General features: G+C 33.8%; 1 protein-coding gene across 3 annotated transcripts in view; it reads left to right on the forward strand.

Annotated features, from left to right (window-relative positions):
* COPS2 (COP9 signalosome subunit 2) overlaps positions 1–24196 on the forward strand; it is a 31344-nt gene extending 7148 nt beyond the window's left edge. The window contains exons 2-13 of one of the 3 annotated variants that reach the window (XM_003987156.6): positions 4693–4806; positions 5476–5553; positions 10125–10250; positions 12706–12816; positions 12950–13027; positions 15282–15456; positions 16139–16317; positions 16427–16479; positions 19075–19172; positions 20521–20603; positions 21128–21186; positions 22076–24196. In XM_003987156.6, the coding sequence (XP_003987205.1) occupies positions 4693–4806; positions 5476–5553; positions 10125–10250; positions 12706–12816; positions 12950–13027; positions 15282–15456; positions 16139–16317; positions 16427–16479; positions 19075–19172; positions 20521–20603; positions 21128–21186; positions 22076–22220 (1299 nt within the window). In that variant the 3' untranslated portion in view covers positions 22221–24196. Of the gene's footprint in view, positions 1–4692; positions 4807–5475; positions 5554–10124; positions 10251–12705; positions 12817–12949; positions 13028–15281; positions 15457–16138; positions 16318–16426; positions 16480–19074; positions 19173–19692; positions 19805–20520; positions 20604–21127; positions 21187–22075 lie in introns of those variants that run through there. The other 2 variants (XM_003987155.6, XR_002158377.2) reach the window with 2 other exon arrangements.
* Positions 24197–24747: the final 551 nt, after the last annotated feature.

Consider the following 24747-nt stretch of genomic DNA (forward strand, 5'->3'; position numbering starts at 1 on the left):
ATTTTTTTATTGTTTGAATTATCAGATTCTCTTTTAAAAAGTATTTTCTTTAAACTTTTACAGAGATTATAGTTAATACCCTTCTCATCTGACAGGGGAATTGTGTTTAGCAGTATTTGTTTAATACTTTTCCTATAGTCTCTGTTCTGATCAGTAACACTGTGTGTGACCAAGTCATTATCACTAAAGATATCACTAAAGATAACTTTATTTCCCTTTATCCTGTACCCATGTGGTGGGTCCTTTTTATTTTACATCCTTAATATCATTTGACATCTTCTATACTTACACTTGTTTCCTCCCTTTTCTCCTATTTGAAATCAGACCTCCATCATCTTTTAACCAGACTGTTGTTTATAGAGTATCCAGTGGGCTACTTTGTTACTACCAGAGTACCTTCCTAAAACACAAGCGATTATTTCCCTGTAAAATCTTTTAGTGAGTGGTTCCACTTGATGTAAACTCCTTGCTAGACTTCTGTTGTCCTGTTCCTCTGATACCAGTTTATCTTTCATCAGTTCTTTATACACATCCTGTGCTTCAGCCCAATCTGACTATTCATGCTTCTTTCAAATATGCGATACCATTTCAAGCTTCCATACCTTTACACATATTAACTGCTTTGTTTCAGATGCCCTTCCTTATCCCCGGCAACTCCTATTCATACTTTTAGACCTGGTTCAGGTCATTTTTCCTTCCTGTAACTTTTTTTTTTGATCTGCTACTGTACCTAGTGTGTGTCTCTTAATTGCTTTTATCATGTTATAGCATTGCTATTTGCATATCTGTCTCTGACCATGAATCGCTTGAGGGGAAAGATTTGGTTTGCATTTGTGTGAGCAACACTTAACTACTGGTCTGTGCTCAAGATCATTGTCAAGTATCTAAATAGATATCTAACAAAAGATATCCAAAAACGGAATTATTCTTAAATTTTTTGTTTCTTAAAAAATTTTGTTTTTTATTGTTTGAATTATCAGATTCTCTTTTAAAAAGTATTTTCTTTAAACTTTTACAGAGATTATAGTTAATACCCTTCTCATCTGACAGGGGAATTGTGTTTAGCAGTATTTGTTAAGTTAAGTTAAGCAACACTTAACTACTGGTCTGTGCTCAAGATCATTGTCAAGTATCTAAATAGATATCTAACAAAAGATATCCAAAAACGGAATTATTCTTAAATTTTTTGTTTCTTAAAAAATTTTGTTTTTTATTGTTTGAATTATCAGATTAATTTTTTTAATAATTTTTTAAATAATTTTTTAATAATTTTAAATAATTTTTTAAATAATTAAAAACGGAATTATTCTAGACTTCTCAAAATATCAGTGTAATAACTAAGGAATAGTTTACTGTATGTGGTACATAGCTTGTACTGATTCATTAAACTGCCTATGACAGGTTAGTGATATCATAGAGATTGGTTCAAACCCATTTGAACATGCTATTGCAGATCATAACAAGGGACTGCCTGATTATAAGAATGCCAGTCAGGGACGTCTATGTGGCTTAGTTGACTAAGGATCCAACTTTGACTCAGATCATGATCTCATGGTTTAGTTTGTGAGGTCAGGCCCCACGCTGGGCTCTCTACTGTCAGCGTGGAGACCGCTTCGGATCCTCTGTTCCCCTCTCTCTGCCCCTCCTTCACACACACGCTTTCTCTCTCTCAAAAATAAATAAACATTAAAAAAAAAAAAAGAATGCCAGTCAGTAACATATCAGTTGTACCAATTCTTGTGTATTTATACATTTTGCCAGTAACTCTTAGAATTGAATTGCAGTTATGCAAAAGATATTATATGTTCCACTTCATCCATACACAGTTGACCCTTGAAAATCCATGTATAGCTTTTTATTCTCCCCAAACTTCATAGCCTACTGTTGTTGATCAGAAGACTTACTGATACCAAAACAATTAACACATAATATATATGTTACATGTATTATATTCTGTATTCTTACAATAATGTAAGCAAAGAAAAGAATATTATTAAGAAAATCATAATAAGAAAATACATTTACAGTACTATAGCATGTTTATCAGGAAAAAAGTCCCCATGTAAGTGGACCCATGCATTTCAAACTCATGTTGTTCAAGGGTCAGCTGTAATATGAAAAACCAAAAGAATACATATATTTACAAAATGTTGAGGGCTAGATTAAGTCTTATCTTAATCATTGTGATTTGGGAGTGTTTTAACACCTAAAGTTTAGAAATATTAGTTGGGAGTCAATCAGGTATCAGAAGTTGTATATAGCCAGGCTTGTACTATAAGAAATATTCAGTGACTGAATGATAAGGCATTGTGTTAGACATGGTACGAAATGTAAAGGTTCTTGTCTTCAACAATGTTATAATCAGGTCAGTAATTTCCAGGTAATTGAAGTTTTAAAATTTTATTATTTTAAAATAGTATTTCTCTTCCCTTTTCTCACTCATATCCTGGCATAGTTGTTTTATTCTAACCTGTTGTGGGCCAAGAAACCAAAAACAAATGGACTTTGAGTGAGATTCCAATTCTTAGACTTTGTGATAGATACAAATAAAAACAAATTATTTCCAAGTTGAAGGATGTATTCTAAAGATTTGGATTGCAGAAAAATCATTTTCTGGTTTAGCTGGCTATTTATGTTATTGAACAGTTATCTAGAGAACTGATTTCCAAAGGTGTAGAGTAGGTTTTATAGCTATGATTTTTACTCCCACATCTTCCCTGAGTAGGTGACACTATGCAGTAGTTAACCAGAGGAAGAGTGGGGGAACGAATTTTGGCCATTTATGTGGTGGCCACAGTGGCTGCAGTAAAATGAATCAGGGAGAGCTTAATTAATAGATATGATTGGATGCGTAGTCAGGAGTAAGATTTTGACAATTTTTGAAATTAATTTTAAGAGCAATATGAAACCATTTTGAGAAGAGGAATGTACGTGCTAATTTACATTTTATGAAGGTTATTCTGGCTGCTTACCATGAGAAGGTTGGAATTTGAAGGTGTAAAAGGAGGGGTCCGGAGAGATGAAAGTGACTTAGTAGGCTAGGCTGGTAGCGAGGGAGATAGAGGAAAGTGCATGAATTTGAATTGGAGACGTATGTTGAAAGTAGAATCAATAAAGACTTTTTTACGTTCCAACAATGTGACTGCCTTTGGTTCTTTAGTTACCTTCCATAATGCTGTTTTGTGTCTACTGTTTTCTTTCCCCTCTCCTCTTATGTCTAGGATGCAGACTCCCATTTATCTTTCAAAACCTATCTCAGAATCCTTCACTATCATAGCATTATTTAGGCTTATTTATTTATTAAGTTTTTATTAATTGCTTTTCTAGTTTAATCAGTTGTAATCAAACTTAGATTACAGGGTCAAGAAGTGAATGATTGATTATGAAATTGAAGTGTTGCAAAGAATTTTCATGTTAAACATAACTGAACTCCCAATCAAATCTGTGAGACTGCGTCCCTGCCTCATGTCCTTACACAAGAAAATAGTTGTCCTCTAGAGGGTGCACATTACAAAGCCTCTGTGGTCAGATAAAACTGGTTTTGTACTAACATCAGACATACCCCTCCATCTGCTGGTCACAGGAAAAATTCATCTTGTGTTCATATATTTTTGATCTTTCTAGCACTATGCTCACTATAACTTTTTTCATTCTTTGGCCTTTATGAAATACTACAGATTTTTTGTGAGTATCTTTAAAAAAATTTACTCAGTATTTGGATTTAGAAACAACTCTGTAATACTGTGTGTCTTTTTGTGTTTACTTCCATGTACTATTCTTAATATAACAGTCAACTTACCTTTTGGAATAACTTGCAACTGATGGAAATACTTTTGTGTCTTAAAACAATGATTTTCATTATACTAATCTTTATGTTTTATAATCCTCATCATTAAATTGAATATCTTAGAACTATTTTAAACTCTTTGTTGACACAACTCCACAAAATAGCTGCTTTATTCCAATTTTCCTTTCTACTTTATTGTTTCAGTACTTAGAAGTGAATTTATGTGATAAAAGTCATATGAAGTTATATAAATTCATTTTCTTCTGATTTGTTATAAAGCTAAAGTATATTAATATAACTAAATAGCTATTGAGTAAGTGGAGTGCACAAAAAGCAAATATTCTTATTAATATACAATTATATTTAACTATGTATATATGTAGCCATATATATATATATATATATATATATATATATATATATATAAAACTATGTATGTATGCTATATGCATATTATCATCCCAGGTAGTTAGGCCATATTAGAATAATGAAATTTAGACTTAAGGAGTAGAGAAAATAACATTACAGAACTTAAGATGAATAATTAGCATTTATGTAATAATTAGCATTTACAGTGATTTTTCTTGGGTTCCATGACCAACAAAAGGTTAACCACAACAGAATTGGGGCTCATTAACCCATTATTTCTTTGCATTTTGCTTTTCTGTTAATTCTGTGGAAAGTGTAGTTTTGATCTGAAAGTAAGTGATTCTATTCTCTCCACTTGATTTTGACTTTTTTACTTTTTTTTTTTTAAGTAAGGATTAAGTATCAGTTACATTTTACCTATGTTTGAAAGGTTGTTTTGTGCAAATGGGTATGGTTTTCCATCGGAACAGTATTCACTTTTTACAGGGCAGTGTGTGGGTTTCTTTTTCATTGTAGTATCTCTTTCTAACAAACAGGAATACTCTGAAGATAGTAACTCCGAGCCAAATGTGGATTTGGAAAATCAGTACTATAATTCCAAAGCATTAAAAGAAGATGACCCAAAAGCAGCATTAAGCAGTTTTCAAAAGGTTCATATTTTTTCTGATTGATTCTGTGTCTTAAAGTTTATTTTTTTTAAATGATGTCTTAGATCAAATAAGTTCCAAGTGATTTTATCTCAGAAATGTGTTTTGGATACTGAGTGGTAATCCTATAAATAAGTTTGCATTATGCAGCACAAGCAAATATTTCAAAATGGATATCCTGTTTTTTCTAATCAAGCTGTCTATAGAGCAGGGCCATTGTCCTGAAAAGCTAGTGTGGTTCTGGACAAAGGAAATCAACATGAATGATCAATAGGTATTACCCCTGCAATTTTATTCCTTCTTCGGGGACAGATCACACAGGTGTGGTTTCAGTGTTAAGTAAGGTGATTTCTTGACTATTGATACACTTTTGGATTATTCTTATCAATGGATTATTCAGATGGGAAAAAAAAGGATTTATGGGACTATATAATAGTCAAGTAGTAGTTCTTACTTAATATTTGATGAAGAAACTTAAAAATTAGCTCACTTATCCTTAAGCGTTTTAAGACTCGTTTCCTTTTTAAAGCCTTTAAAAAATGGCATTGAGAAATGTAATTCTTGGGGAAACCTTCTTAATTCGTATGATGGAAAACTAATTCAAAACAGACATTGTCATTAGAAAATAACATTAACATTTTTGTTAGGCTAAAAATGTCTTCTATTTTTTAGGTTTTGGAACTTGAAGGTGAAAAAGGAGAATGGGGATTTAAAGCACTGAAGCAAATGATTAAGATTAACTTCAAGTTGGTAAGATTTGTTTTGAGGGGAATTAAACTAATAATGAAATGAATTCTGTAGGTAAAAACCACATGGCAGCAAAATGGCATTATATCTACCTCTTTAAAATAATTCTGTTGATATATTTTCGTATTTAGCCTAGCTTTCATTTGTGACTACCACAATACTAAGTAAAAAACATTCTGCAAAGAAATCAAATTTTTTTGAAAGCTTATCCTTTAGATACTCAGACAGTGTTTGGCTTCCTTATTAACAGGACTTTTCCAAAAACTATTGTTTATTTTGGAATTTTAAAATTTTACTTTGTATTACAAGGAGTTCCTCTTCCACTGATAAGGACAAAAACCTTAGCATTATTCTTGACTCCTCTCTTTGTCTCTCACCCCTCAAATAATCCATTGGTAATTCCAGGTGTCTTTATATCTTTTAAAAATATATCCAGTATCTGACTGCTGCTTAACCATTTTTATCTCTATTACTCTGGTTCAAACTGACATCATCTCTCACCTGGATTATTTCAGTAGCTTCTTCTATCCTTGCCTTATTAACAGTCTATTCTCCACAAGCAGCAGGGTGATCCTTTTTGTTTTTGTTTTTGTTTTTGTTTTTGTTTTTAGAGTGATCCTTTTAAAATGTAAGTGAGACTGTGTCATTCCTTTGCTCTAAATCTTCTAATGGTTCCCACTCTCCTTAATAAAATCCAAATCCTGGGGTATCTGGCTGGCTCAGTCAGTTAAATGTATGACTCCTGATTTTGGCTCAGGTCCTGATCTCACAGTTCGTGAGATCGGTTTGTGAGTTCAAGCCCTGCGTCAGGTTCTGCATGGAGAGTGTTGAGCCTGCTTCATATTCTCTCTCTCCCTCTCTGCCCCTCCCCTACTCATGCACCCTCTCTCAAAATAAATACATAAAACTTTAAAAAAATAATAATAATAATAATAATAAAATCCAAATCCTTACCATGACCTATAACACCCTACATCATCTTACCCTTTCTGATCTTATTTTCTCTGTACGGCTTCCTTGCCGTTCCTCCTGTCATCCTAAGGATGCGCCTACTCATAAACACTTGTATTTGCTATTTCCTCTGCCCCAAATGCTCCTCTGTAACAGTCGTATGGCTCTTTTCTTCATTTGATCAGATCTTTATTCGGTGTCACCATATATCAGGATGGCCTCCCTCTGGACCACCTTATGTAAAATAGCATCCTTCTCACCATCACTTACATTCATCTTACCCTGCTGTTTTTTTTTCTTTGAATATATCACCGCTTAATTGCCTTTCTGCTGCCCTCATCCCCATGGGTGGTAAGGTCCATGAGAGCAGGACTTTGTTTTATTCACTGTTATATTCCTACCACCTGTAGTAGTGGCTGGCATTCAGTAGGTACTCATATATGTTGTAGAAGTTGTAAATAATCTGGAACTGTCATGACATTGTACCCTCATAGAATTGGTAGTCTTCAGGAGTGCAGGGTAGAGGTGGAGGGGAAAAAAATGGTTAGACAAGAGGACTAGTGACAGGCGTAAACCTTAAAATCACTAAGGGTAGAGGAACTTTTGAGAAGCTTAGAGAGCAGAGGTAAACACTTGCTTCTGTTTCTCCTGTCTCTAATTTCTTTCTTTTTCTCCTGTCTCTAATTTCTCATATGTCTCCTCCCTGTCACCATTAACTTCTCTGTCCCTTCTGTTTGAAATTGAACTCCCTGAATTGACTGTTACTTTGTCCAGGTAACTTCTGATAATCTTGCATCCTGTTCTTGCCATATTCTCACTTTGGCATCTTCACCTACCTTTAGTAGTAGAAGCCCTCCATGACATTTACAAAAACTATCCACAAAATATTTTAGCTCATTCTTCACCCCCCAAAATATCAAGACTATTCAAAACATTTTAAACAGTAATAAGTATGTTGTCAATTGCTTTTAAATATCATTAAAAAAGGAAAATGTCTGTCTTGCGTTTACCCAAAGAATATGTTGCACAAAGCCCTTGTGCTTTCTTTCCATTTATTATTTGTGAAAATATTAAACACAAATACATACTATATTTAAATCAATAGCTTAGATATGGGAGAAGCATCAGGTGTCTCAAGGGATAGAGATTTTGATTAAGTAATTTTAGTGACATTAGAACCTCATTGTTCAACTCTTAAGATTCTACGATTTGAGGGGCCCCCGGGTGGCTCAGTTGGATAAGTGTCTGACTTTGGCTTAGGTCATGATCTCACAGCTCGTGAGGTTGAGCTCCGCGTTGGGCTCTCTGCTGACAGCTCAGAGCCTGGAGCCTGCTTCAGATTTTGTGTCTCCCTCTCTCTCTCTGCCCCTTCCCTGCTTTCACTCACCCTCTCTCTCTCAATCAAAAATAAGCGTTAAAAAAAATTTTTTTTAAAGATTCTATGATTTGAAATAATACAATAGACCCTATAGAAATCAACTTTCTTAACATACTAGCAGTAGTTTAGCGTTTGAGCCCATTTAAATATATGCTACCCATAAAACTTGATCTTACCATTTTACCTTGAGCCAAGATGGTAAGCAAGTAAGGGAAAGGATTATTTGTATTTTGTGTTATTTTTCCCTGCCTTCCTTCTCTATCTTTTATTTGCTCAAACAACATCTGTGAATAAGTTGTGTTTTATAAGAGTAGTTTGAGCTTCCACCCCTCAGTTTCTAGTTGGATTCAGAATAGGACCCATGTTGCCGTGTGAAGGTTTTGAGCAATAAAAAGTTAGAAGGGTTTTGTTATCAACTGCTCTGTGTTAACTGCTGCAATTTACCTGATCTTCCTGTAGTCTTTAATTACAGTAACAGAATTATTGAAAAATGAGCTTTAAAGTTATTAGAGTATAAAGAAATGAATTAAAAACGAACTTTCTGCTAAAATCCTATTTCTAATTTGCCTTTCGCCGTAAGATATATTCTGTAACTTGGGTTTTAACACTACTAGGATATTACCTATTATTTACCCTCACATGGTACTGACATATTTGGAAATACAAGTGGTTTGATTTATATATATATATATATATATATATATATATATATATAACTACATGTATATATAACTAAGGTTTTTCCCTGTTCTGTCCATTTTCCCTCCACCCCAACTACTGTTTTCTTTTTTGTAATTCCATTCTTGCTTAGGTTTCAGGGAGTCTTCTCATGTTTTTTTTGTCCCTCATGCTGTATCTCAGGGCAGGACATAGTCATAAGCAGGAAAATTACATTATCATTTTTCATCCTAATAAACACATGTGGTCGTTAATCAAGAAAAACACTGTATCTGCCAGTGTCCTACCTCCCTGATTAAAAGTGGAGTAGAACCCAGTAAAAAGAGGGATTAATAGCAGTTGGAGATTGTCGGGACTGTGGATTCAGGTTATCAGATTAGACTCATAAATGGACTTCCATGGTATACTTTTTTTTTTAATGTTTATTTATTTTTGAGAGATAGAGAGAGTGAGCAGGGGAGGTGCAGAGAGAGGGAGACACAGAATCCAAAGCAGGCTCCAGGGTCCGAGCTGTCAGTACAGAGCCTGATGCGGGGCTCGAACTCACCGAGTATGAGATCATGACCTGAGCCAAAGTCAGATGCCCAACCAACTGAGCCACCCAGGCGCCCCTTCCACTGTATACTTTGAGGGATGATGGGTCATTCGCCAAAATACTTAAGTGATTGAAATTTCAGGGGTAGTTCCTTATTTCCTCTGATCTCTCATGTTTTCTTGGAATAACCACAGTAGTGCAAATAGTCCTGCAAGGAATAGCAACATTAGCTATATCTGCTATTGAGTAGAGCCTTAGGTGGGAGGACTTTTCTCAATAGTGGGATGAGTACCTGGGCTTCAAAAGTTTCCTTCACCTCACATTTCACCGTTGAGCCAACCAATAATGAATGGAGAAAAGAAACATACCGCTATTGTTGGAGAACTTTCTCATCAAGGGGTAAATCTTCAGAAGAGGATATAGCTGATATCTGTGTAGTTGAGACCCAAGGCATTTGAAAAGTTGGATTTATTTATATTTTTTGGTTTGTGAATATTGTAGTAGTTCTTATGATTTCAATAAATGTACAATGAGAACATATCTGAAATTTTGAAAATTTGTAAATTGTAGTCTTTCATAGGCTAACTTCATAAATTTGGTTCATGTGTCCCAGTGATTTAGAAATTTCAAATTTAAGGGGCGCCTGGGTGGCGCAGTCGGTTAAGCGTCCGACTTCAGCCAGGTCACGATCTCGCGGTCCATGAGTTCGAGCCCCGCGTCGGGCTCTGGGCTGATGGCTCAGAGCCTGGAGCCTGTTTCCCATTCTGTGTCTCCCTCTCTCTCTGCCCCTCCCCCGTTCATGCTCTGTCTCTCTCTGTCCCAAAAATAAATAAATGTTGAAAAAAAAAAATTAAAAAAAAAAAAGAAATTTCAAATTTAAGCTAAAATGTTTATAGCGTTTCTGTCATACATACTTTCTCTATCGTAAAACCTTATTTTTCAATTATGTAGTAATATGTACTATAATCTTAATTGTATAGAAATTTTCGTGCATAAATACATATCTAATAATGCATTTTTCTTCCCTCATAGACAAACTTTCCAGAAATGATGAACAGATATAAACAACTATTGACCTATATTCGGAGTGCAGTCACAAGAAATTATTCAGAAAAATCCATTAATTCTATTCTTGATTATATCTCTACTTCTAAACAGGTTAGATTCTAGTTGTTCCTTTTAGTACTTATCAACGTGTTGTTATTTATACTAAAGTCTTTGTTCTTTTTTTTTTTTTTAATAAGATCTAGAGGTTCTAGTGAAGCAGTTATGCCAGTCAGTGAAGTGCTTTAGAAATAATGTACTCTATATTGTTTTCTTATAGTACTAATTATGCAATATTAAAGGGTAATAGGTAGCTTAATCTCTTCAAATAATATCTTGAGATACCAACATAATCTGCACACAACTTTTGTAGACTTAAACTCCCATACAGTTACTATTATAGTTTGTTTTAGCAAACTCCATCACCACCTCAGTTAGATTTGTGTAGATTTGATTAACCTCAGATCCTTGAAGGGATACCCTGTACTCATATTAGTACTTGGCATTGCCATTAGGTGTTTAGTAAATTCTTTTATAAAGAATGGGTGGATGATGGATGACGAAAGGAACAGTTAATGATGAAGAAACTACAGTGGACCTTGGGAATGATAGTGCTTTTGCTATTCTAGATTTTGGTTATTAAGAAAAGCAATGATGATGTTATTGTATTGCTAAGGGAATTTTTAATTGGATTGTTTGTTCATATTCTTTTAAGCAACATAGTCCTAAGTTTCAGCTTTCTTAAACCATGGTATTTTAGCACAAGAAGTATTCTCTGTCATTTAGGATTTCTTAAAACATTTGATATTTTTTGTGTTCATAATAAAAAGTGTTTATCTCAGAATCTCTTTGATTCTTTTCTACTCGATGTCATTTTTATTTCTTGAGGTAGTTTATTACTTTTATGCTTTATATCTAAAATATATGTAATGGAAATAGAGAAAAATAAACTTAAAATTGACCCTTGAACAACATGGGGGCTAGGATGCCAACCCCTTGTCCCTCCTACCTCACAGTTCAAAATCTGCGTATAACTTACTCCTCAAAAACTTAACTACTGGGGTGGCTCAGTTGGTTGGGCATCTGACTTCATCTCGGGTCCTGATCCCATGCTTCGTGGGTTTGAGCCCCGTGTCAGGCTCTGTGCTCATAGCTCTGAGCCTAGAGTCTGCTTCAGATTCTGTGTCTCCTTCTCTCTCTGCCCCTCTCCTGCTTGCACTCTGTCTCCCCAAAATAAATAAATACTAAAAAAAAAAAAAAAAACAAAAAACTTAACTACTAATAGCCTGCTGTTGACCAGAAGCTTTACCTGTAACATAAACAGTTGATTAACATACTTTGTATGTTATGTATATAGTATATTCTTACAATAAAGTAAACTAGAGGAAAAAAATGTTATGGAGACAATTATAAGGAAGAGAAGATACATTTATGGTACTGTACATTTATGGGTACTGTATCAAAAAAATCTACATATAAGTGGACTCGTGCAGTTCAAACCCATGTTCAAGGGTCAACTGTATATGTTTTATTAAAACATCAGCACTTAATGGCACTAATTCTAGAGTTGTTACATATCAAAGGGATTTTCTTAAGTGAGAAAATATTTTCTGGGTTTTAAAACCAAATCTCCTCAAAACATTTTTGGTACACTATAAATGTTATGCCAGATGTTAGTGGGAGGGATTGATTTTAAAACTTTAAGATTGTGTGTGTTGCCTCATGCTACTATATGTAAGCTTTTTGTCTTTTGAAAGTAAGAATAGGTATTGGGTGGGGGATACTCAGCTTATTCAGTATGCCATCAGCAGTGGTGAATAAATAGGCAGCCTTTTCTGAAAGTATTAAATTTTCCTGTCCTCATGGCCCTCTTACCTCTTGATCCTATTAAGTAGAGATCTAGAGAATCAGATATTCAAACAAAGGCAGAGCCCATTGTGTGGAGAGGAGGGTGGGTAGGGGAGCTTATTGTAATGCAAAACAAAGGGTAAGTTCCATCAAAAAATGTCACACTCAGACTTGTGAATTGATGGTTTAGACATAGCTCAAATTGTGCTAGATTTTTCCCTCTACCCAACCCCAGCACTTTACCAGTAACCTAAGAGTTGTGTAGTTGAGTTACTTGATAGGTTACATTTATAGAATTTTTGAAGGGATCTTACTTTTCTTTGTTTCTTTAGCTACTTGCCTAATGTTTGCCATGTGGTAGGTACCAAATGAGAGTTTAGTGAATAAGATACACACTATTAACAATAGTACAAGTAGTTCAGTGTGCATGCCATTCACTTCCATCAATATAAAATGAGTTATTAGATTGGAAAGGACAAACCTACACTATTAGAGCATTAGATATTTTCTGGGTTTTATTTTTCAAAAACATTAAAAACAGATCTTGGCACTTTTTACAAATTTGGTCTCTATTTTGCTAAGGTTTTATTAAATAGTAGGATGTCACAGACATTCGGAAACAGATAGTGTATCTTATGTATTATTAAAGTTCAAAGATGCACTTTTAGTTTGCTCAAATTAACTTTATTAACAGGTACAAATTTGCTGTTTACAATTATAGAATTCTGATTTTTTATGTCAGATGGATTTACTGCAGGAATTCTATGAAACAACACTGGAAGCTTTGAAAGATGCTAAGAATGATAGACTGTGGTTTAAGACAAACACAAAGGTAACAATTACAGTTACTTACATTTTTTTTTTTTTTTTTGAAGAGTGGGAGGGTATCCTTAATAAACTCTCCTAAAGATTCATACCTTTTTCTTTTGAAATCTTTTAATTTCAATAAGTATGTTCTTTTACAGCTTGGGAAATTATATTTAGAACGAGAAGAATATGGAAAGCTTCAAAAAATTTTACGCCAGTTACATCAGTCCTGCCAGGTAGCATTCTCTTCCTTTTTCTTAATATTTCTTCATAATAAAAAAGCATTAAAAAATTGTATTTGAAACATTGGTTTAGGGATGTTTTTGTTCAAACATCATCCCAAAAATAAAATTTGGTAAATAAGATACGAAAAGGCTCATTAAAAAAAGAATTTCTTATTTATTTTGAGAGAGAGAGAGCGTGTGTGCATGAGCTGGGGAGGGGCAGAAGAAGGGGGAGAAAGAGAAAGAGACAGAGAGAGAGAGAGAGACAGAGACAGAGAGAGAGAGAGAGAGAGAGAGAGAGAGAGAGAGAGAGAGAGAGAATCCCAAGCTGGCTCCACACTCAGCATGGAGCCCAACAAGGGACTCAGTCTCACAGCCATGAGATCATGACCTGAGCCAAAATAAAGAATTGGATGCTCAGCTGACCAAGCTAGCCAGGTGCCCCTAAAAAGCTCATTTTTTCTGAATATTAAATTTCTTCCTGTTTTAATCCTAATTTCAGCCATTATTTTTGTGGACTGAGACAACAGATATCAATAAAAAAATACTCTAGTCATTAATATTTACTAAGAATAAGATAGACCCTGTGAAAATTAGAAAAGAATATTAAAGACATATATAATAAAGATATTTTATATTCAAGTTTATAATATACGAATCTTTTGTAACAACTGTCCTTTAGAACTTCCTATGATGCTAGAAACATTCTGTTTCTGTACTGTCCAATATAATAGCGTCAGCTACGTGTCATCAGGCAGTTAAATGTGGCTGAGTTTTTTATTTTGCTCAATTTAAATTTGAATAGCCACATGATCTGAACAGGGCACTTCTATAATTTTTTAACTATAGTTATAATTTGTGTTTTCTTTTTTGTCTTGATCAAAAGCTATTTGATAATTAAAGTTTGTGTGAAAATACTGTTTTAAATATTTTTAAGCTCCTCCAGTGCCTTGTACTATTATTTTAATTATGTACGTTATTTCTGTGCATGGGAGCAAAGTTGGTCAGGAAAGTGTTCTAAATTAATCACCTGCATGTATTTTCATTAATATTTTTAGGTTATTTTAAAAAAGAAAGTGTTTTTATTTCATAGTAGTTTTGCTTCATAAAACAGATTAGTTATTTATGATTGGTTTCTTATGTACACATTCTTGAGAAAGTTTAGTCTGAGGCGTAAACTGTGAGTTCAATTCCATGTGAAGTGGAAATGATAGAGAAGCCGTTTCTGAATGGAAGAGGATCTTCTATCTGATTGTAAATAACATTATAATATAGCAGAGATGTATGCTAATCTGTGGGGTTTTTTTTTTCCCCACTTATTTTGAGAGAGCATGCAAGCAGGGGAGGGGCAGAGAGACATGGAGAGAGAGAATCCCATGCAGGCTCTATGCTGACAGCACGATGTGGGGTTCGATCCCACAAACTGTGAGACCTGAGCCAAAATCAGGAGTGTACACTTGACTAACTTAGCCATGCAGGTGCCCCTATGATAACCTAGATGTACAAATTGTGTCTTACATATCATGTATTTTACTCTGGCTGTGATTTATTAGTGAATAAACAGAATTAAGTTGGAAGACCAAATAAATAATAAATTTTGGCTTTGTGTATGTCAGTGCTTGATATTTATGATTATCTGACTATTGCCCATATGCTATTTTTCATGGCCTGCATTTTGTGGGCTTTTGGTCATTTTTCAAAGTTGAACCTTTGTATTCCTCTGACATCCCTCAGCAGAGTTAGTGCTTTTCTCTTCCATTCTTCTGGGCACTTGGCTTATGCTTCAACTAGAGTCATTTATATTGTAATTTATCTGTTGACAGAGTAATCTTCTAGCCTGTAAACTTTGGGGGGCTAGGAACTCTGGCTTATGTAACTTTACATTTCTCCAAGGCAGACCCAGTGCCTGATACCAGGAAGGCACTTGAAAGTGCTTTGTGATAAAATCAGTGAATATAAAATTGTGACGATTTGGGGAAGACCATAAAGAACCTCCTAGATAGAAACAAACATTATAACATTTTTTATACATTAAAAAATTACTTCTGGTTACTTACTCCTTATTGAATGACTAGAAAATCCAAAAGATGTGTTCTTTCCTTTTTGGCTATTCAAGTTAGTGTTCTCGGTGTTCTAGATCTCAAACGTTGTAGTGCATTTTCACACAAAATTCATATTATAAATGTAAGGATCCCAGGCTAACTCAAATAAAAATGTCTAGATTGTGAATTTTATTTTGACTAAATTGCATTATTTGCTTTCCTAGACTGATGATGGAGAAGATGACCTGAAAAAAGGTACACAGTTATTAGAAATATACGCTTTGGAAATTCAAATGTACACGGCACAGAAGAATAACAAAAAACTGAAAGCACTCTATGAACAGTCACTTCACATCAAGTCTGCCATCCCTCATCCACTGATCATGGGAGTCATCAGAGGCAAGTTTTGTTTGGAGAAGGGTGGGCAGTGTCCCAGGAAGTTGTCATTGTATATGACTGAATGACTAGGAAGGTTGTTCACGTTATAGTGAAAATAAATGGTGAAGTAGTAAAACCATTGAAATGATCTAGTCTTAGAAAGAAATTAGGATGAAATTTTGTCTTTTAAGATTTTACATTAGTGAAATATTACTAACAGAAAATTTACCATTAGAAGTCCTATTCTTGATGGGCACCTAGGTGGCTCAGTCAGTTGGGCATCTGACTTTGGCTCAGGTCATGATCTCACAGTTTGTGAGTTCGAGCCCCGTGTCGGGCTCTGTGCTGTCGGTTCAGAGCCTGGATCCTGCTTCAGATTCTGTGTCTCCTCTCTCCGCCCCTCCACCGCACATGCTCTGTCTCTCAAAAAAATGAATAAATATTAAAAAAAAAAATTTAAAGAAGTCCTATTCTTGAATTGTAATGATGTATATAAAATTACCTTCTGCCTCAACTGAGAATAAAGATTTGCAAATGCTTGTTTGATGTTTAATGAAGAGCTTGCTTTTTAGAAAGCATCCTGGGGCCAGTATAGAATTAAAAGACTGGAAAGCCACTATCACAGTTTTCATGTGATTTTTATCAAATATTCAGTCTTACTACAGAACTGAAAATGCCCTCTTTTATCCTATTTTATTTGCAGAATGTGGTGGTAAAATGCACTTGAGAGAAGGTGAATTTGAAAAGGCACACACTGATTTTTTTGAAGCCTTTAAGAATTATGATGAATCGGGAAGTCCAAGACGAACCACTTGCTTAAAATATTTGGTGTTAGCAAATATGCTAATGAAGTCAGGAATAAATCCATTTGACTCACAGGAGGTATGCGTGTGTTCTAAATATTCATTTCTGTCAGCTATCTTTTGTGGAAGTAAATGTTAATCTTTCTTTGTGTTAATTGTTTTTTGTTTTGTTTTTTTTAACTGCTTAGGCCAAACCGTACAAAAATGATCCAGAAATTCTAGCAATGACAAATTTAGTAAGGTAAGATTGTATCTCTCAGTTAAGGTAAATTTCCTTAAATCGGTGATTAGAGGGGAAAGTGGAAGAGATATTTTGAGAATTCAGTTAATATTCCAAAGTTTGTGAAATTTTTATCTCTTAAAGTCATTTATTCAGTTTCTGTTAGTCATAAGATTTTATGAAGTATAGTATTGGCTGCTTTTTCCCCCGTTATCTACATGCTTTGTGTGTATGCTGTTTTCAGTACAAAACTGATTATAGCTATTTTAAAACAATTTCAGTGTTTGCTGTTTCAGCCTGCCTTAATCCAAAATGAAATTATGAATTGGTCCACATAAGTCAGAAATTTTCAGCAAGACCGTGTCTTTACTCACATATTTTCTCAATTGACAAGGTAAAAAAAAATCATCTAAAAAGTTTACCTCAGGTAATTTTCTGAGATGAGGAGCAGAGGGTTATATTGATAAGAAATCCAAGGATTTTTTGACGACTTCTTTGGTGGGTAGCAACTGAAAAACCTGCTATGATCAATTAATATTAAATAAAATTATAAAAGATGAAACAAAGCAAAAAGCCTAGAAAAGAAGGCCTACTTTTGCAAAAGAAATCAGTGAACAAGAAAAATTTTCCTCTGGGCTGGGAATACATGGAGCCTAGGTTTCATCAAGTCTTTTGTTTAGATTGTGCAACTGAGTTTACCAAAGCAGGAAGATTATGATTAGGATGTAGGGTAGGGTGGGCTTTTTTGCATATGTATGTGGATAACTTAAGTGATCAGATACTCTTTCAATAGTCTTTTTTTATTTAAAAGTACTGTTAGACTATAAATTATGAGTCACCCATATATAAATTTTATATACTTGGAGAAAATAGCTTATTACCTGATACTGTCTAAGTTCCTATGTAAAATGTCCTCATTTACTTTGTTTGGCTATGAGTTTTATAAATTACCAGGTTTATTTAAAGAAACTTTAATTTTAACGATAAAAAATAAGAATGATTTTATTTTTCTTTTAAGGGGACTAGGAATAGTTAGGAGATAAGAACTCTAAATTTCAACATCAAAAAATCAATCTTTCTTATTGTTTATTTAGTCTATTTTAATACATATTTGTTGAATTAAGTTGATTTTAGTTATGAAAGGAGATTTCTCCATCTTTATTTCAGATGGTTTATTCCATCAACATGATTTGGTTAGAGATTCACTTCATAATACTTCAGAAAAATGTTTTTAAGTTAAGTTGCTAAACAACAGTTTAAGCTTTTAAAACCCTTAAAGAAATATTGAGGAAGAGTTTTGCCCTAGATGTTAATATTTCATCTAAATTAAATTGATTAAATACATTAAAATGGATGAAAGGACTTAATTATCAGACCTTTAAAAAATAAGCAGTATTTATGTTTACTATACCATACAACATATTCCTCTGTATTAATATAACCTCTATATTGGAACTCAAAAACTTATTTTAATGGAAAATTTTGACCCAAACAAGTGGCCTGTGGTGTGTCCCACACTTTGTATAAGATTTTTTTTTTAAGTCACGTAAACAATGGAACAGTGTCTCTTGGTTAAAATATGCACATGTGCAAGTGTTTCACAACTTGAATATATCCTCCTATAGCATATTACAATAATGTATTTGGGGTAGGTGAGAAAGTAATGCTTCCTAATTTTATCTTCCTAGTCAGTTGCCAGCAGACTAGAGGAAAATAATTCCTGTTGAAGCACTTGAGTCACCTGCCCCTTACATGAAGTTACATTGCGACCCACCAGATGGAAGCACAGCAGAGGGCGTGCAGAATGGCTGATGATATGTCTTACATATAAAGCAGACAGTGGTGCCATATCCAGAAGGTTGGCTTCTTCCTTCTCAGCACCTTTAGCAATCCCCGTAGTGCCCTACAGAATTAATTTAAGAGTAGATGCTAGATACCTCAGAGAATTATGAACATAAATCAGCCTTTGGCCTTCTGCAGCAGGGTCCATCACTCTTCTTTAGTGTGCGTGTCCCATTTGGTGCTAATTACCTGCCGCTGACGTTTCTGCTGTATAACTCAGTGGAACTTTAAGGCTAGAGAAAATTAAGAATCAGATGTTCCCTTTGCGAAGTTTTAGCGGTTGCTGGTAGCTTTCTAGAAGATAAAAATTAGGAAGCTGCATTTCTGAATAATCTTCAGAGAGGATATACTGTCTTATTTCAAAGACAAGATCGGACTCCTCCATACCGTTGTATGCTGACCTGGTTTCTTAGGGATTAAATGCTAAATGCACAACTTAATTTGAAAGTATCAAGCATTAAACAATTATTAAACTTGTCAGTTTTTAACAGTGCTAAGATTTTGAGAAGACTTTAATGAACTATATATAAATATAGTATATGACCCTAAAAGGTTTATTTAATCTTTCTTTTATAAAACCAAAAGCATTAAAAAAGAAATTCATTTTGTTTGCAGAAGGGTGTGTGTGTGTTTAACTCTGATTTCTATGGCAGAAACTGTAACGTAATTTAGATTTTTGCATATAAAAATCAAGAAGCAGGCTCTTTGGATAATATGATTTAATACATGACTTCCTCATGTTTGACAAGATTTCTACCTTTCTTTTTCTGTTAGTGCCTATCAGAATAATGACATCACTGAATTTGAGAAGATTCTGAAAACAAATCACAGCAACATTATGGATGATCCTTTCATTAGGGAACACATTGAAGGTATATTCTTTCTGCTAAGTGAATTCAGTTACCTTCTGTGCCACTGTCAAACAGGACTTCTTAATGGAAAGGCATGCAATCAAACCAGTTTTCTTCTATGTATTGTCAAGTATAGAAATGCTTCTAAATGCTGTCATAGAATAGGATATTATTTAAAATTATAAAGCTATTTAAAAGAAATCATTCACCAGTTTCATGCTATTGAATAACATAATCAAGTTCTCATGTGATGTCCATTTCACTTAAGGTGGCTGTCCCTTTTATCTTTTTATTCTAATTTAGATATTATTGCATGTTTATTACTGATACTTAGTATCAGTATCAAAATTAATTCTTAGGATTTGTTTTCAACAAGTAACAAAAGCTTTTAAACATAGTCCTCTATGGTTGATGGCCTTGATGCATTTACTTTGAAGGGTAGGCTAATATTGTACAAGTAAGTGTGTGAGATTTTTTTTTTCTGTTGGATTAACAAAGACAAAAATCATTCCTTGTTCTGGGGCCTCTTTTGTACCTCCAGTGTTTCCACCTGTTTTGGAGCTATTTGAGGGTTTTTAAATGACCATTTGGAACAACTCATTCAAATACTTAAATTCCAGATGCATCAGGAAAATCCGAAGAATACTTTGGAAGTAATGTTCTCTTTTCCCCACCTTCCTTTCTCTTTCATTCGGACAGAATTTTAAAAGTTCTTGTGTGAAGCTAGAATGATACTACACTCGGTGGATATAGAAAAGTTTAGAAGCCTTGTGCATGAACTCCAGTCTTTTTGTTTGTTTTTTAAAGACACTTGTCTGTGAAGAAACTGGAGAAGATCATTTTATAAAATATAATACCGTAGATTTTGAGAGAGCATAAAATAAAGGACTTGGCTGGCATGAATCAGAGCTTCTTGAAAAATATGTTAACTATAGAGGAAATGATGAGCAGTGTGGAGTATTAGAAGGCAAGAGAATATTTTAGATAGCATCACAACGTAAAATCGGGGAGGTGGGAATGAGAAAAAACGGGGAAAGTAGTCTCTAATCTTACTGTGCATTTATTGGATCTAAATATTTTTAGATCCAAATACCTTATGTCTGGTGTGCCTGGCTGGCTCATTCGGTAGAGCATGTTGCTCTTGATCTCAGGGTGATGAGTTTGAGCCCGGTATTGGGCATAGAACTTACTTAAAAGAAAACAAAAAAACCCAAATACCTTATGTTCTTGTCAGGCAGAAAGATGTATTTTGAGAAGATAAATGATATAGTTAATTAATGTGATTTAGAAGTGCATAATGTTTCATGAAGATATACATACAGACTATTAAATACAAGTTTATTATTTTCATTTTTCTCTTTTCTTTCAGAGCTTTTGCGAAACATCAGAACACAAGTGCTCATAAAATTAATTAAGCCTTACACAAGAATACATATTCCTTTTATTTCTAAGGTACTTATATTCATGAATCTTAATATTTATAATTTTTAGTTTATAAATGCAGTGTACCTATCTTCCATTTAAAAAATGATTCTTAGTAACATTTTGTAATAGTACATTTTTAAAATACAGCGTAACTTAAGGGCTTTCCTTTTAATATAAATTTTTCTGTATTGGCATAAATTGAGTTAACAGTAAAGAGAAATAAGGAATCATTACAGTTCTTTTTAAAGATTTCTTCAGCCTCAGAGAACATTGTAGAAGACAGAGTAGTGGCTAAAGTATATGACTGATGTAGTGTTAACCCAACCACAATAAAATTGTGGTAGGAATATACTTGAAAAATTACAGAATTAAATTTTATCAGACCTATTTTCTCAGAAATATTTTGAAGTGATAATGGAATTTGTTTTACATTTTCTTTTCACCAAATCTCCTTTTTAAGTGGTGGGAGTTAATTTAAAATCAAAATAATTATTATCATGAAGTCTCTAAAGAAGTTAATTAGTAGAATTATAATGAGTCTTTTTTCTTAGGAGTTAAACATAGATGTAGCTGATGTGGAGAGCTTGCTGGTGCAGTGCATACTGGATAAGTAAGTACTTGGCTGTTTCTTGTCATAAAATGTTTAGGACCATAACATTTGAATAATGGGAGCAAAGGTAGCAATGAAATTCTTGAGTTTTCATGAAAAGCACCCTCTGGCTATTATTTTCTGTTAAAACAGATACATAGGTATGCATGGTGGTTTTTTGTAAATGAATGAGCATATTAAGCCCTTGATCTCTGAAAAAGCTATAAATGTTTTCAGAAAGATTTGTCAGGTGCGCCTGGGTGGCTCAGTCAGTTGAGCATCTGACTTTTGATTTCGGCCACACTCATGCTCACAGTTTGTGAGTTCAAGCCCTGCATTGGGCTCTGCACTGACAGCACCAAGCCTGCTTAGGTTTCTTTCTCGCTGTATCCCTGCCCCTCCCCTACACATGTGCACGCACTCTTGTGCGCGCGCTCTCTCTCTCTCTCTCTCTCTCTCTCTCTCTCTCAAAATAAACATCTAAAAGAAAAGAAAAAGATTTCTTATTCAGCACATGATCCATATACAGCTAGAGCATTTTTTAATGAATAGTATTTTTTTACGTTTTTAAAGTAGAAGGTGTGGTATGTAATTGTTTTGAAATTATATTTTTCTTAAAAGCAGTATGGTAATTTAAAGCTTTACAAGTTACATTTGCTATTGATTAATCAGTAAGTCTCTGCCTATTTTTTTAATGTAACTGATGAAAGGTAGCTGAAATCTACTTTCTGTCTAGAATTTTAATAAGGTAACAAATAGTATAACTAATCCTGAATTCAATCATTTAATGTAGGCAGCAGTTTTTTCTTTTACATTTATTGATATTATAAATACTTTATGAAACAGTCCAAAAGATACACTTAGTGAAAACGGTTTGTAGACATGTCTTCTTTTATGTATTTATTTCTAGCACTATTCATGGCCGAATTGATCAAGTCAACCAACTCCTTGAATTGGATCATCAGAAGAGGGGCGGTGCCCGGTATACTGCACTAGATAAATGGACCAACCAGCTAAATTCTCTCAACCAGGCTGTAGTCAGTAAACTGGCTTAACAGAGAACAAGCTTTTAACAGACGTACTTAATGCAACAGTGCAGAGATGTAATCCTTAAAAGAACTGGGAATGGCAAAACTACTGTCGGTTGATGTGTCCTGAAAATTATTGGAGTTATGGCAGAAGTGCTTTTTTTGATCAACTGGTTTGTGTTTTGCTGCTGCATTTATCCCAAGAAAAACAGCTTTAATCTCCAGAAGAAAACCAAAATGCCATGGGATTTATGCTGTATTGACATCTTGCCCTAAACATACAACATCATAGTAATTTGTCATGGGCAACATGACCAGAGAGAAGATTTTTGTCATGATTTTAAATACACTGACATGTTACTGTTGGTTAAATTTAAACATGTTTTACCTGCAGAAATTCTCTCACAAATAACCTGCAATAACTTGAAATGCATACCCTTTTGAACACTTCCTTTTCTCATGTATAAATTAAAATGTTTGCTGCATTTTGCAAAATGTCAATTCTCCAAAAATGTGTCCGTATATTTCTGTACCTGCAGTGTAGTAAAGGTTTAGATGAAACCCCATAATTATGGTGGCATACTGTCACTTAGGTTTCAAGCAGCAAAATAAACAGTGCAGCTCAGAAATTGTAGTTTGGTTCTTGACGTGTTTTTATTACATTTGGGGTTTTTGTTTTGCTTTTTAGTACCTTAGAAATTTCAAATTATTTAATCTTCAGTTAATGATTTTTAAAAGCCTGGGAGCAAGTAAGTCGGTTATTTGCTTTCAAGCTTTTTAAAGTAGTCTTTATTGATAAAGTAAGGAGAACTAGTTTCTAACAAAACACTTGCATAGTACTTACTTTGACAGTGATGCTTTAAAGAAATAAAATTCTTTTTTTTTTCTAAGAATGATATTCCTTTTTAAAAATAAATTCTAACTCTCAGAATGTTCACTTTAAACAAATATGCCAGAACATAGACAGCTAAATGAATGTTACCCTGTATAGTGATCATGCTGGAAAATTATTTCCTAATTCCAGCAGTCTACCATTGCTCAAAACCTCATGGGTTTTGCTCTTTTAGAATTGTATTCAGAGCTAATTTAAGTCATACACACTGTTGACTTTGTGATGCACAGTGTTTAAGAAAACAAGTATTAAGCTTGATTTTTTTTTTTTTAATTTTGTTTTTTTTATAGTTACCATCATTTGGCACCAAATGACTTTGGACAGTTTCCAAAAATTAATCTGTCTTTGAGGAAATAGTAGAAAGTATGTAACTGGCTTTGAAGGCGATCCCAAAAGAGTTTTAAAGGTATTTTGAGCAGTGGTAGCATAGTTAGGATAATGAACTGTGGCCTTCCAAGGTGACCACCTTAAAGGAGACGCAGCTCATTTGAATGTATTGAGTTTTGGATGTATTTGTTTCATTTAAAAAAAAAAAATCACATTATTTTATAGTGTCAAAAGGAAGAACTAAGATTAAGATAATTTCTTTGGTTTTTCTATTGCTTGTTATTATGTAAAAAGAAGTGAGTGGCAGTTCAGAAGGAAGACTGTTGTAACTGAGGAAGAGGAATGACAACCAAGAATTTTTGATCATTAAATCAGATTTTATAAACAGTGGAAAGAGCATGGACTTAAAACAAGGCATGCTTATTCGGTTTTGTCAAAATTTTACGAAAATATGTGATATATATTTATACTAAAACTATATAATCCTTAGATATAGGAAAGCAATCAGTTAATGTCTTTAGCAGATAAAAGCAGTATTAAATACAGGTGCAACTTGGAAATTGTAGAAAATTGAAAGAAAACGAAAGACAAATGTCTCTGGTAGGGAATAAAAAAGTTTAAGATATTATAAAATTATGTGTATTTTCTTCTCTTTTACATAAATCATTTGTGAAAAATGTGCTACATTTTTTTTACAGGAGTGATAATAATTAGGACTTATTTTTCAATATAATTTGGAGACCCTTTGTTACCCAAATAAAAATGACAAGTTTCTGTGCCTGTATTCAAATATGTATGCATGTGATAACTGTGGGAAAAGGCCCTGCTTAACTCTGAGTTGATGGAATTAGAATTTAAAGGATTTGAATGATACGATTTAACCTTTATGCCAACTTTCACAATGCCCAGTTTTCCTGTGATATCTTTGCCCCATGGCAGTAGTGCATCTTCCAGTTTCTAGAGAGAAAGCATGCACTTATTTTTTGGGGGGAAACTGGGCTAAGCTGTAAAACAAATTATATAATGTAATTGTATGTATCACATAGGCTTTGTTTAATATTCCTGAAATACTAGTTCTTTTTTTAAAGTTATTTGCCACATTTGTTTCAGAACACAGGTTTTTGATACCCCTTAACAGTCTGACTAACTTAAAACGTTTTATTTTTTCCCATTAAACATGTTCTGTGTTCTTGTGCATCTTAAAGAGTTGAAATCTTTTTTTGAGATTGCTTATCAAAATATAACTAAATTTAAGGGAACTAACAAATAAATTGGCATATTTTTAGAATTTTAAATTACTGGTTAAATCTGTCCCTCTGTGAAAATTATAGTAAC

Source organism: Felis catus, chromosome B3, assembly GCF_018350175.1.
Source record: "Felis catus isolate Fca126 chromosome B3, F.catus_Fca126_mat1.0, whole genome shotgun sequence".
Lineage (NCBI taxonomy): Eukaryota > Metazoa > Chordata > Mammalia > Carnivora > Felidae > Felis > Felis catus.